Source organism: Perognathus longimembris, chromosome 21 (assembly GCF_023159225.1).
Source record: "Perognathus longimembris pacificus isolate PPM17 chromosome 21, ASM2315922v1, whole genome shotgun sequence".
In the NCBI taxonomy this organism is placed as follows: domain Eukaryota; kingdom Metazoa; phylum Chordata; class Mammalia; order Rodentia; family Heteromyidae; genus Perognathus; species Perognathus longimembris.
This window is the reverse complement of record NC_063181.1, coordinates 6,255,847-6,269,065: the sequence shown is the minus strand read 5'-3', so window position 1 is coordinate 6,269,065 and position 13,219 is coordinate 6,255,847. Positions and strand designations below refer to the sequence as shown.

At 52.4% G+C, this 13,219-nt stretch overlaps 1 protein-coding gene across 1 annotated transcript in view; it reads left to right on the top strand.

Moving 5' to 3' along the window:
- Dpysl2 (dihydropyrimidinase like 2) overlaps positions 1–13,219 on the top strand; it is a 72,029-nt gene continuing 58,810 nt past the window's right edge. Inside the window, exon 1 of the mRNA XM_048330818.1 lies at positions 1–354. Coding sequence (XP_048186775.1) covers positions 1–354 — 354 coding nt within the window. The remainder of the gene's footprint in view (positions 355–13,219) is intronic.

Genomic DNA, 13,219 nt, shown 5'->3' with positions numbered 1-13,219 from the left:
ATGGCCGAGCGGAAGGCGTCCGGCAAGGCGGCCGAGGACGAAGAGGTCCCGGCCTTTTTTAAGAACCTGGGCTCGGGCAGCCCCAAGCCCCGGCAGAAATTCTGCGGCATGTTCTGCCCGGTGGAAGGGTCTTCGGAGAACAAGACCATCGACTTCGACTCGCTGTCGGTGGGCCGGGGCTCGGGGCAGGTGGTGGCCCAGCAGCGGGACGTCGCCCACTTGGGCCCCGACCCGCAGACGCCGTTCTCCCGGCAGGGCCGGCGCGCCGGCGGGGAGCCATCTGTTGAATCGGGCCGGAAGGTGGAGATCCGGCGGGCCTCGGGCAAGGAAGCCCTGCAGAACGTCTACGACCAGGTGGGTCCGGGGCGCGGGGGTCGCCCCCTCCCGGCTCCCCCTTCGTGCCCGGCCTGGGGGGGGAGGGGGCGGGCGGGCGGTGGAGGACCGAGCCCCGGGCGCGCCGGCCCGCACGCCCCGCCCCGCCCCGCCTCGCGCGCGGCCCCCCGCATCTGCACGCGCGCCCCGCCCTGCGCCCCTGCCCGGCGCGGGGCGCCCACAAAGGCGGCCGCGGGCGGGCCGGACGGACCCGCGGGGCCCGCGCCGCCGGCGTCGCGGGGCGGGTGCGGGGCGGACGGCGGCTCCATTCTTCTGGCCTTGCAGCTGGCGCCGGGAGCCCCACCCTTTTTCTTTTCTTTTTCTTTTTTTTTTTTTTGAAGCCGCGCGCGCCGTGGAGGGCTGGGTCGGAAGGCGGGCGGTCTCCCGGGGGTCGGGGTGGGGGTGGGGGCCGGGGCTCCGACGGCCTCCGCGGGCGGGCGGGCACGCGCTCCCCGGACGCCCGGTCCTGAGCGCCCAGGTCAGCACCACGGCCAGCGCCTCCCGGGAGCGCCGCGGAGAGGGGGGCGGTGGAGTCACCCCGGGAAACCCGGGCTCCTAGATGACCCATGTGGGGAACGAAGTTCCACCAAGTGCCTCAGCAAGGGCGTCCCCAAGCGCCCCCCACCCCACCCCGGCCCTGTGGGGGCGCCTCGGGGAAATGGGGCCTGAGTGGATTCCGTTCAAAGGGGGAAAAAAAAGGAAAAAAGGAGGCTCCCATCTGAAAGCTAGACTCCTTACACTGCGGCCGTGGGAGACAAAGAAAGCTAGTTTGATTAACCTTGATCGAGAAGCCGCTCCGCACTGGCAACCGGGGAGCCCCTGCGGCAGGGGAGTGCGCCCTGATTTCCACACACACTTGGTTCTTTATGGGGTGAACTTTGCACCGGTGCCATATTTTCCCACAGCTTTAATTTCCCTACTGATCACTTGCAGTGCAAAAATGTTTTAATGCTTTCTTTTTTTTTTTTTTTTTTTGCTGTTTCTCTCCCATGCCTTCGGTGAAGATGAAAAAATAAATCAATGAGTGCTTATTTATTGAGTGCCCGGAGAAAGGATGGATAGTCATAAAGAACTCAAGAGGCTTTCTTTCAAAGGGCTTCTGGAGAAGCTGGGTGGGACACACATATTCACGGAAGCATCCGCCAGCCTTCATTGCGCACTGGGGGTGTGGGCTTAGAGGCAGCATTGGAGGAAGAATGCTGGGGACCTAAATGTTTCCTGATGTGGCATAGAGGTTTGAGGCGTCGGACTTACATTGGACCAATCCTAGGAGCGGTAGATTGTTGGCTGTCGTTTTCTAAAGGTGAGGTGACTACTCACATAACTGGTCTCCACTCCCCACCCATCTTCTGATTTGTTCACATAGGGCAGTATCTATCTCCTGTCCATGTTCCCTGAGACACCCAGGACAGTCTAAGTCCAACCAGCTTTATGTTGCAAGTGACCAGACAATTAGAGAGTCTCAGCTTTGCCGAGTGGGTGGGAGAGACTTCTCTCTGTGGAGACACCCTGTGTCACAGGGTCGAGGTCATGTGTCCTTATGGTTATGTGAACTGTTTCATGTAGGACAGCTGTGCTGGTAATTCCATATCCCAGAGGGAACAGAAAAAAGCACTTTAAGAATTAAGAAATTGTTTAGAAATGGCAGATCATAGCCGGGCACTGGTGGCTCATGCCTTTAAGCCTAGATACTCAGGAGGCTGAGATCTGATGATAGTGGTTCGAAACCAGCCCAGGCAGGAAAGTCTATGAGACTCTTATCTCCAACTTACCACCCACAGCCAGAAATGGAGCTATGGCTCAAAGTGGTAGAATGCTAGCCTTGAGCAAAAAAGCCCTGGAATAGTACCCAGGCCCTGAATTCAAGCCCCATGGCCAAAAACAACAACAATAAGAAAAGAAACACACAATAAAGCAGATCAGTTGCCAAGGTTTGATAGTGGCTACCTACAAGGATGGCAGGGAATTAAAACATGAGTTTGAGTAGGGTACAGGTACTTATGCCTGTAGTCTTAGGTACTAGGAGTCCAAGATTTGAGGACTGAGTATCAAAGCTCGCTCAGGCAGAAAAGCCCAAGAAACTCTTTATTTCCAACCAACCAGCAAAAATCTGGAAGTGGAGGTGTGGTTCAAGTGATAGAGTACCAGCTTTGAGCAGAAAAGCTAAGTAAAAAGCCCTGTGTTCAAGTCCCAGTACCAGTGTGCACACCTACACAGACATGCACACACGTGCGTGCTCACGCACACACACACACACACACACACAAACCAAACCACCACTATGAAAAACTTGAGTATGAAAGACATAGTTCCACCAGGCTGAATAACACAGTCGCTTTCCTGTTCATTTGGAAGCTTTACATGCTTGGTCATCAGCACCACTTGTTCTAACACTCTACATTTAGTAGAAAGTAGAAATTGTGAACCCAGGGTACATGGAGCAAAGGGTTTGATGAGAAAAAATCCTCAATGCAAAACCAAGGCAGTTTTAGTCTCTGCACCCTCCTCCCCTTCAGGTGACTGGTTTTTAGTAGCAGGGGCCACTCTGGCTTGGGCTTTGTAGTCCTGGTCCAGTCAAGTACTGGGTCATAGTGGATGTTCCTGAGGGATTTTGCCATTCAAGATTAGGAGCCTTCATCTGGCCTGGTACTTTACAAAGGTTTGAACTTTTGATTTCTACACACAATAAAAGCTATTAGATGTGCACATGTGCACATGTGTGTATATTCATATGTGTGTGTATCTGCACATGTGGGTATTTGTATATGTGCGTTACAACAAGGGTGATTTCTGAAGAACCAGTTGGGCCCGCCGTCTTGGCGGAAGTGGGTTGTCATTACTTGGTTGTCATCTCATGGGCGGGGTGACTTTGGGCTTCTCGGAACTCCTCCCCGAGGCCCTGACTTGCTGAGAGGTGGACTGAGTGATGCGGAGCTCCTGCCCCCTCGCCCCTGGGTCTCTATTTGAGGGCACTGCGAAGTGTGGTTAGAAGGGGCTTTGCTTGTCTGCCACACGAGTGGACCTGCTGTTCCTTCCCAAGGCTTGGAAAGGGGCGCGATAGGCATCATTGGCCATGCAGCTCATGGGAGATACGCGTGAGTAGGGCATTTGGGAAGAGCAAGTCAAGGAAGCTACACAGTGTAGCCGGTCAGCTCCACAAAGCGATGGGAAACCACACCCATCGGCCTTTGAAAGGAGGGAGCCAGTAGAGGGGCTATGAAGGAGCAAAACTGTCTATCTGTCATAATAACCCCTCAATTATCTAAGCCGTTATCTATAACCTATCAGTCACGTAGCAATCACCTGTCTATCTACTGGTGTCTCTTTGGCCAGCAGTGCGGTTACACTCATGGCTATCTTGGAAGGACTCTGAGGCTCTGGGAGTAGAGAGCAGGGGCAAGTTCGGTTGGTGTGGTTTTCTTTCTTTCTTTTAAACTCTTGAATCACTATAACAAAATACCCAAGGCAGGTGACTTCTGAAGTGAAGAGAGGGTCTGGCCCAAGATTGTCCAGGATGTGGTGGCTCCTTGGGTTTGGTCAAAGCTGGAGATAGAGCTGAGCGCATCCTGATCTGGGAAGGAGAGAGGTACGGCTGGGGGCAGTGGAGGGGGGCGCAGGGGGGACGCCAGGACCCCGCATCAGTCTTGACCACCCATAATGCCCAAGGGACCTCCTGGGACTGCCACCCAGGACCACGCCTTAGCGATATGGAACTTCGGAGGACATTCACCATCCAGACCGTACCTTCTCTGTCAGCAGTACCCAGCACCTTGGCCTGCCCTTCCTCCTGGGCGTTCACTCCGTTCCACGGGAGATACAGTGTGTCCCGAACGGCGGTACATCCAGGGAGCCTGCATCAGCTTGTCCTCCAGGGGCTTCCAGTCCTCTCGTAGCTGGAAATCACCCTGGCAGGCTGGAGTGGCCAAGTGCCAAGTGGGTGGGCTGAGCGGCGTTCTGCTGAGCTCTGCTGCTGTGCTTTCCCTGTGTCCCCAGGCTCACGGTGTAACCTTAGTGCCCCGTGCCTAATGGGCGCGCTCCCCCCACCAGCACGGCCAGTGCTCGAGGCCGTGGCTTCTGCCTCTGTCTTCTCACTGCCGTGATGTCTTCTGCCCTGTGTGGCTGCAGCCAGAAGGCCCTCAACCGTGTGACCCTCCCATATGGAGACGACTCAGCCTCCAGAGACATGAGTCAGATTTCTCTTTGTTATGAATTACCCAGACTTGGGCATTCTGTAACACGGTCACCAAGTCTGTGCAGTGCGTTCGAGTTTCGCATTCCTTCCCATTGTTGTGTGTTCCCCTCGCCTCTCCCCACGCGGATTCTGCCCCAGAGCTCCGTCCTCCGTTCTGCTGCCCCTGTGCGGTTCAGCGCCCGCCTCCCTTGCCCCCACCGTACGGTGCTTCTTCCAGGTCTCTCTTCCTCCAAATGACACCATGCCCCAAGGTCTCTCGTCCCCCCTTCGCATTTCCATCGTCCACTCCCACTTCCTTTCCCTGGCTCATCTTGGTGGTGAGGAAAGCCTCTTGTGTGAGTGCGAATAGCCCACTGTCTGCAGACAGTGAACCGGTGAACCGGTGGATGTCCACTCGGGTGGGTGTGGGGTGGAGATTTGGCTGGGAGCCTCCGACAATGGCAGTGGTTTGCTACTTGGCAGGCTCCGCTGGTTCAGAAGGAGAGGCACAGGTGTGAATGGACTCCTGAAAACCGCCCCAGCACCTTGGGAGGGCACTGGATGAGAGTCATAGTTACTAGTTGTCTCAGTTCCTTGACTTACTATTGATCAGTTATTACTGCTCGCATTAATTATTAATTACTCTGATCATGCCTTGACTTATATTGTTGACATGGGTGGGAAAATAGCGTGTGGCCCAGTTGCCACGGTAACCATTCCGTACTGGGTATATCCAGTCCGGCCAAGCTCCTCACGCCCATGCGGTGGGAAGTCCATCTGCAGGACTTGTTCATCTTGCAAAGCTGTCACGCTCTCCCCTCCAGTCCTTCCCCATCACCCCCTCTCCCAACCCCAATCCCCTGCCATCAGTTCTCTGTCTGCCTTGGGGTTTGGTGTTCTGGCTATCTCCAGTGTGTTTGTCTCTTGTGACCGACTCACTGGCTTCTTTTACTAAGTATGCTGTCCCCTGGGTTTATCCACACAGTAGTGTGTGATGGAATGTCTTCCTTTTTGTTTTCTTGTAAGGCTGAATAATATTCCTGTAATGAACTAAAGCATAATATAATGAATTGCTGATATCCTGAAAAAAAAAATCATTGCTCCATGAATGGGTCTGCAGTGAACTAGTGGTGGAAAGAACTAGAAAGGACAGGGGTGATCAAATGCAGCAGGGGTACTCACCAGATACTATAGCGAAAGTGAACTATACAATTTGTGTATGGGGATGGGATGGAATGACATTGCCCTAAAAGAAATGGACTCATTACCTGATGTATGTGACAGCAACCCCTCTCGACATCACTTTTATAATAATAATATAAAAAACTAGGTACTAGCTAAAAAATAAACAAATAAGAAGTAGGAAGGGTTGTTTGGGATGGTGCCTAAGGCCTGAGTGGAGGAAAACTGTCCTATCTGTTTGCTTCTCTTCCCCCCCCGGCCCCTCCCCTGCAAGAGGGGGAGAATTGTTACTGACAGCCTCTGACCCTGACATTGTGTATATGTCTGTGCTGGTCCTGGGGCTTGAACTCTGGGCCTAGGCACCACCCTTCATAATTTTTTTTTAATTTTGCTAGAGCTCTACCACTTCAGCCACAGCTCCACATCTGGCTCTGTGTGTGTGTGTGTGTGTGTGTGTGTGTGTGTGTGTGTGTGTGTGTGTGTGTCTAATTGGAGATAAGAATCTTTCAGATTTCCTTGCTCAGGCTGGCTTCCGACTGCAATCCTCAGATCTCAGCCTCCTGAGTAGCTAGGATGACAGGCGTGAACCGCCCTTCCCCAGTGGCCCTGACAGTTGAATGTCGTATCCTCCACAAACTCATGACCTCACACAATGGAAATTAGGCCAGGGCTGGGCCTATTTTTCAGTAAAGGTTTTTTCTTTGTCCTTTTTTAGCAGAGCTTGGGTTTGAAATCAAGGCTTTACACCTGCTAGGGAAGAGCTCTACTACTTGAGCCATTCCCCATAGCCTTTTCCCTTTGGTTTGTATTTTAGATAGGATCTCATGCTTTTGCCAGGCTGCCTCAAAGTGTAATCCTCCTATCTTCCGATCTCCTCCCAAGTAGCCGAGATAATAGGCATGAACCATCACGCCCATCCCTAGACTGGCCAGGGATACTACAAGGTCTGCTGGTACACATTGTCCTGCTCTACTTCCTTCAGGAAGGAGGGGACGTCAGAATCGATCACTCCCTCCTTGAATGGCAGAGCTGGAAGGAGGCCCGTTGCTTAACTCCATCATTGTGGAGGTAGAGAAAATGATGCTGGAGCCATTACTTCCTTTCTCAGGCCTCGGGCAATGGCTAGATTAGGCTGGGGGCCTCCTCTCGGCAGCCTTTCTTCTGACGACACCCTTGCTACTCATGTAGCATCATCGAGCTCTAGATAGGCTTTTTGTTTCCACCTTTGGTGGTGCTGGGGATGGAACCCAGGGCCTTGGGGCTGCTAGGCGAGCATTGCACTGCTGACCTCCACCCAGCCCTCCGTTCTATGACAGAGCATGCTGGGCGTGGCAGGTTAAGCCTTGCCCTAGTAGCCTTTGAGGGAGGTGAGATTTAATGGTGTCTTTTTTTTTTTTGTCACTCGTGGGGCTTGAACTCAGGGCTGGGGCTCTGTCCCTGGGCTCTTTAGCTCAAGGCTAGTGCTTCTACCACTTTGAGCCACAGTTCCACTTCTGGTTTTCTGATGGTTAATTGGAGATAGGCGTCTCATAACTTTCCTGCCCAGGCTGGCTTTGAACCTCGATCCTCAGATCTCAGCCTCTTGAGTGGCAAGGATCACAGGCCTGAGCCACCAGTGTCTGGCTGAGAGTTTCTTGAACTTCCATCCAAGCTATCTTCAAACTGTGATCCTCCTGATCTTTGCCTCCCAAGTAGTTAGGATTACAGGCGTGAGCCTCTGTGCCTAGCTGGAGAGATTTTTAATGATTGTGATGTACTGGATTGCCTTTTGGATGCATAATGTATTCATTTTTTATCTCCAAAGGCTTACTGTAAAAAAAAAAAAAAGAAAAAGTTCAGTGCCTGCTTTTTTTTCCCTCAGCGTGTCCTATAAGGTCATTTATAAAGCGGACTGTCAATTAGTCATTGTGAATGTGCCCTTAGCTGCCGATACTCTGTCCACCAAAGACTAGAGATGTCCCCCAATACCACTGGGATGCAGGCCAATTCTGAACACCATGAATGACAGCCCTTGCTAAGATTAGAACGCTGCTGACAGTGTGATTTTGTCGGGTGTAAATCATTGTCTCAGTCAATCTGGGCTGTTAGAACCGATTACCATAGATGGGTGGGCTGGGATGGAGGCCACTCACCCCCATCTCCCCGGAGGCCACGAGGCCCAGAGCAAGGTGCGGGCCGCGCCGGCCGCTCAGCTGACCGGCGTGTCCCCTCGTGGGGCAGAGAGGGAAGGCAGGCCCCCCACTCCTTTTCCTTCTCTTGCACATCTTTTCTTCTCTCTCTCTCAGACAAAACCGGGACGTGTGCTTGCTAGACTGCGGCACGCTACCACTTGAGCCCCGTCCCCAGTCCTGTTTTGGCTTTGGTTATTTTGGGGGGTTGCGCCTTCCTTTTGGCCCCCACCAGCCTTGGAGGTGGAGCCTCCGCCTTGCTAGGCCTCTCTCTCTTTCATAAGAGCCACGCCCGTGTCAGCTGAGCTGCTGCCCCGGTCTCCTCGTAAGGCCTCCCCGCGCCGCGCAGTCCCGTTGGGGTTCGAGGGCCAGCGTGTCTGCGGTGGATGAGGGTGGTCAGGAGGGGCTTGGGCCGCATGGGTGTGGCAGGGGGTGGCCTGTGGCGGTGGTCCGGTGGCCCTGACTAGAAGCTGCACGAAGGTGCTGTCCGGAGGGTGCGAGCGTCTAGCGGGAAGAGCACTGGGTGAGGAGCCGAGCAGCCCGCTGCCGCCCCAGCTCTGCGACCTGCCAGCTGTGCAGCTACCCCACTGTCATCTGACCTTGACCGTCCTTGCGAGGGCCTCCTTCGCTAAGCCTCCTTCCTCCCCTGGCCCTTCAATGCTCTGAACAAAAGCTATACTGTCCCCAGCTCTTCTTGGGCTTGTTCTTCTTGATTTTTTTTTTCTTACCAGTCCCGGGGCTTGGACTCAGGGCCTGAGCACTGTCCCTGGCTTCTTTTTGCTCAAGGCTAGCACTCTACCACTTGAGCCGCAGCGCCCCTTCCGGCTTTTTCTGTGTATGTGGTGCTGAGAATCGAACCCAGGGCTTCCTGCATACTAGGTAAGCACTGTACCACTAAGCCACATTCCCAGTCCGTGTTTTTGTTTTTCTTTTACTCAACAGGTAGGCTTCTGGTTATCTGACAGACTTGTACAAATTTTTGTTTAAACATGTTTTCCATTTTCTTGGATTCTACCTGGGGATGGAATCCCCCAACCATATGTTAATTCTCTGTTGGGCTTTTTTGAGGAAGGGCCAAACTGTTTCTATAAAGGCTGTATGGTTTTCTATTCCTCCAGGAATGCAGGGGGGGGGGCCTGATTTCCGCAGCATTCCCCAGTACGGCGTTTTCTTCTGTATTACGATCGTCTGCGGAGGTAGGGCTGGCATCTCATGGTGGTCCTTTTGCACTCCTAATAACTAACTGCGTTGGGCATGTTTTCCTGTGCTGGCTGGACCGTAGTAGATTTTCTTTGAAGATCTGCCTCTTTATGCTATCGCCTACTCTTAGCTTGATCATTTTGTTGTTGGATTGTGTGGCTTCTTCATATATTCTAGACGCTGTACCTTCGCTGCATATAAAGTTTCTGATAATATTTTTTTCCTATTCTGTAGGCGATCTCTTATCTTTTTACTTTCTGGATAGTGTTGTATATTGCACAAAATATTTTAATTTTAAGGAAACCAAATTTACCTTTTGTTATTGGTGTTTTTGTTATAATTTCATATCTGACCTCCCTCCTTCCTCCCTCCCTCCCTCTGTCCCTCCATCCCTCATTTCCTTCCTTCCTCCCTTCCTTCTTTCTGTCCCTCCATCCCTCATTTCCTTCCTTCCTCCCTTCCTTCTTTCTGTCCTTCCTTCCCTCCTTCCTTCCCTCCCTTCCTTCCTTCCTTCCTTCCTTCCTTCCTTCCTTCCTTCCTTCCTCCCTCCCTCCCTCCCTCCCTCCCTCCCTCCCTCCTTCCTTTCTTCCTTCCCTCCCTCACTTCATGTCTGAACTCAAGACCTTGTTAAACAGATGTGCTTTACACTTGAACCAGTTGTATGTACCAGCTCCTTTTTCTTGCTTGGTTCAATGCTCATTGCTGGTGCTGTACCACTTGAGCCATGCCTCCAGTCCAGCTTTTCTGCTAGTTAATTGGAGATAGATGGAGTTTCAAAGACTTTTCTATCTGAAGTGGCGTTGAACCCTTATTTTCTGAGTAGCTAGGATTACAAGTGTAAACCATGGGTTCCTGGCTTTCCAGCCCTTTTGGTGGTGTGTATGTGCATGCGTGTGTGTGCATGCGCAGTTCTGGGGCTTAAACTCAGGGCTTGGGCATGGGCCCGGAGCTTTTGTGCTCAAGACTAGTGCTCTGCCACTTGAGCCACAGCTCCACTTCCAGCTTCTCGTGGTTAATTGGAGATAAGAGTCTCGCGGACTTTCCTGCCCAGGCTGGCTTCAAACCACAGTCTTCAGCTCTCAACCGCTGGCGTATTCAAAATCTGAGTGTGAGCCACCAGAGCCCAGCGGTGCTGGTCATTTTGGAGATAGGGTCTTGCCTTGTGCCTAGGCTGGCCTGCACTGCGGGCTTCCTACTTCCCTGTGTTGCTGGGATGACAGGTACAAACCGCTGCACCCAGCCATTGGTTGAGGTGGAGCCTCTCCCATGTTTCCCTTTGGGCTGGCTGTGAACTGTGACTCCCCAATCTTCATCTCCCAGGGAGCTGGGACTATAGGCTTGAGCCACAGACACTGGCTGGTCTTTTATTTGTTGCCAGTCCTGGGGCTTGAACTCAGGGCCTGAGCACTGTCTCTGGCTTCTTTTTGCTCAAGGCTAGCACTCTACCTCTTGAGCCACAACGCCACTTCCGGCTTTTTCTATGTATGTGGTGCTGAGGAATCGAACTCAGGGCTTCCTGCATGCTAGGCAAGCCACTCTACCACTAGGCCAAACTCCTGGCCCTCTGGCTGTTCTTAAAACTATGAAATCAACTGAAATCTAACAGGGAGTTCTAGGACTTAATTTCTTAGAGCCGTATTTGTAAAAATAAATCCTTGGAGAGCTTTGAAATTCACTTAGAGTAGTATTTACAGCAGCTTAGTATTCTCAAGTGTTTTGTGCACCACATAAGCCTGGTCCTCTGCCTTGCAATCTTCCTGTGCTCACGCTACACACACGCACACACACATGCACACACACACACACGCACACACACGCACACACGCACGCACACACACAAGACAAACATTTGGGAAGCTAATTGAATTCCAATTAAAAATTTTTCCTATTCTACTAAAATATACATAACATGAAATTTACTGTTTTCATTAATGGCTTTAGGTGTGTACTTTAGTGTATTCGTGTTGTATACACTTACCAGCAGCCTCGTGTGACCTTTGGGCTCTAGGGCAGTCAGCAATGTTAGTATTAGTGTGTATGTGTGTGAGTGTGTGGATTATTAAGCTGCCAGGACAAACAGGATGCTGTCCCTGAAACCGATGGTCCCCAAGATGGCGGGCCACTGGCGGAAGCACAAGGAGTTAGCTTCTGCGTCATAGAATAGTTGCAGGTGGGTGTCGTGGTCGCACCTGGTTACCTATCAGCTCCCATGGGCACGAGAGGACCATCATCCAGTAGGCTAAATGGAGCCCACGCTCCCCAGGTCTCAGGCCCCCTCGAGATGCGGCAAGGGAAGGGAAGAGGAGGAAAACACGGATGTGGGCGCTGCCGGCAGCCTCTGCCACCGCAGGGAGCCAGAGGACAACAGACCTGTTGCTCTGTCTTGAACAAAAATCCGAGATGGCAAGGCCCAGGAGGGCGGGGCTTTGTGGCACGAGGGTCTGGAAAGGGACAGATGGCCTGGGAAGGAGTCAGACTCGTCTGGGTTTGAATGCCAGGTATGGTAATTTCCAGCCATTCAATCCTACTTTCAAGGCAGGCGCCTGCCACTCGAGCTCTGCTCCTGACCTCACTTGACTTCTTCTAGCCTTGGTCTCTTCATTTGTAAGGTGGGACCGGAAGCCATTGATCGCGTGGAGGACAATTTCCGACACCATTCTTGGTGAACAGCAGCTGTTTCATAAATGATGTGTCCCCCTTCTCCTTCTGTAAGGATCTTAAAGTCACACGCAGAAGGAGAAGGCTGTCTACACGTTGGGGGATGTCTGTGATTGGCTGGAGGACGCCTCGTCCGCAGGGCACCTGCGGGCAGGTGGGTGGACGTGGCTGTTCCTGAATGCAGAGGGGCCGGGCCAATTGTGCCAGCACCGACAGCGGCTCTGAAACCCAGCCTCACCGTGAGGGAGACCACAGGGCGTGGAGAGCAAGCAGGGAAGCCCAGACCTTCCCCGGGGTGGCGCTGCCCGTGCTCCAGATGCCTGGCGTCCTGGAGGAACAGACATCAGCGTTGCCTAGAACTGCTGATTTCTCTAGAAGGCACTGGAGTGGCATTTTCACACACACTCTATGTGTGGAGTGTTATCTATAAATTAACAACTCATTAAAAAGCTGCATGTTGGTGATTCACACTTGTAATCCCAGCTGCTCAGAGGATAGAGGTTCAGAGCCAGCCCAGGCAAGAAAGTCCATGAGACTCTCCAATTAACCACCAGAAAAAGCCAGAAGAAGAGCTGTTGCTCAAGTGGTAGAGTGCTAGCCCTGAGTGCAAAAGCTAAAGGACAGCTCCCAAGTCCCGAGTTCAAGCCCACACAACACACAGATGCACACACACACACACACACACACACACACTTAAAATCATTGTGTGGATCAAACAGAAAGTGCCTCTGGGTTGACATCCTTGGTCTGTGTGCGCGGCTGCATCTCTGCAGCTGTGCTGTTCACGACAGCTGTGGGCAGCTGCTTTAACGGAAACTAGTTGAGTTTACATGAAATAAAATAAAGCATTCTGTTCTGCAGTTGCACTAGTCATGTCCTGTAGCTACAAGGGGCGAGTGGCAACTTGTGTTGGGCAGTGCAAGTATAGCACATTTCCCTCCTGCGTGTGTGTGTGTGTTTGTGTGTGTGTGTGTGTGTGTGTGTGAGAGAGAGAGAGAGAGAGAGAGAGAGAGAGAGAGAGAGAGAGAGAGAGAGAGAGAGACCCCTTCAGAGCTTGAACTCGAGCCTGGTCTGGGTGTTGTTCTTGAGGTTTTTTTGCTCAGGGCTAGCACTCTACCACTCGAGACTCAGCCCCATCTGTGGCTTTTTGCTGGTTAATTGGAAACAAGAGTGTCACAGACTTACCTGACCTGGCTAGCTTCAAACCATGATCCTTAGATCTCCTGATTAAAGGTGTGAACCACCGGTACCTGGCTCTCCTTTCAGTTCTTTATGTCAGTGGTTTGGCCACATCTATGGAAAACTGGCACCAGGGAAGTGGGGTCGTTGCTGTGACAAAACCTGGCCTGGTGGTTCTCAGGCCTTGGGAATGAATGTGTAGGAGAACTTGGGAGACGTTGAGAGATTCAGGGCAGAGAATCTCCAGGGTGCTGTAAACCAGTTGAATGGGTGACTGCAGCGGGAGCTT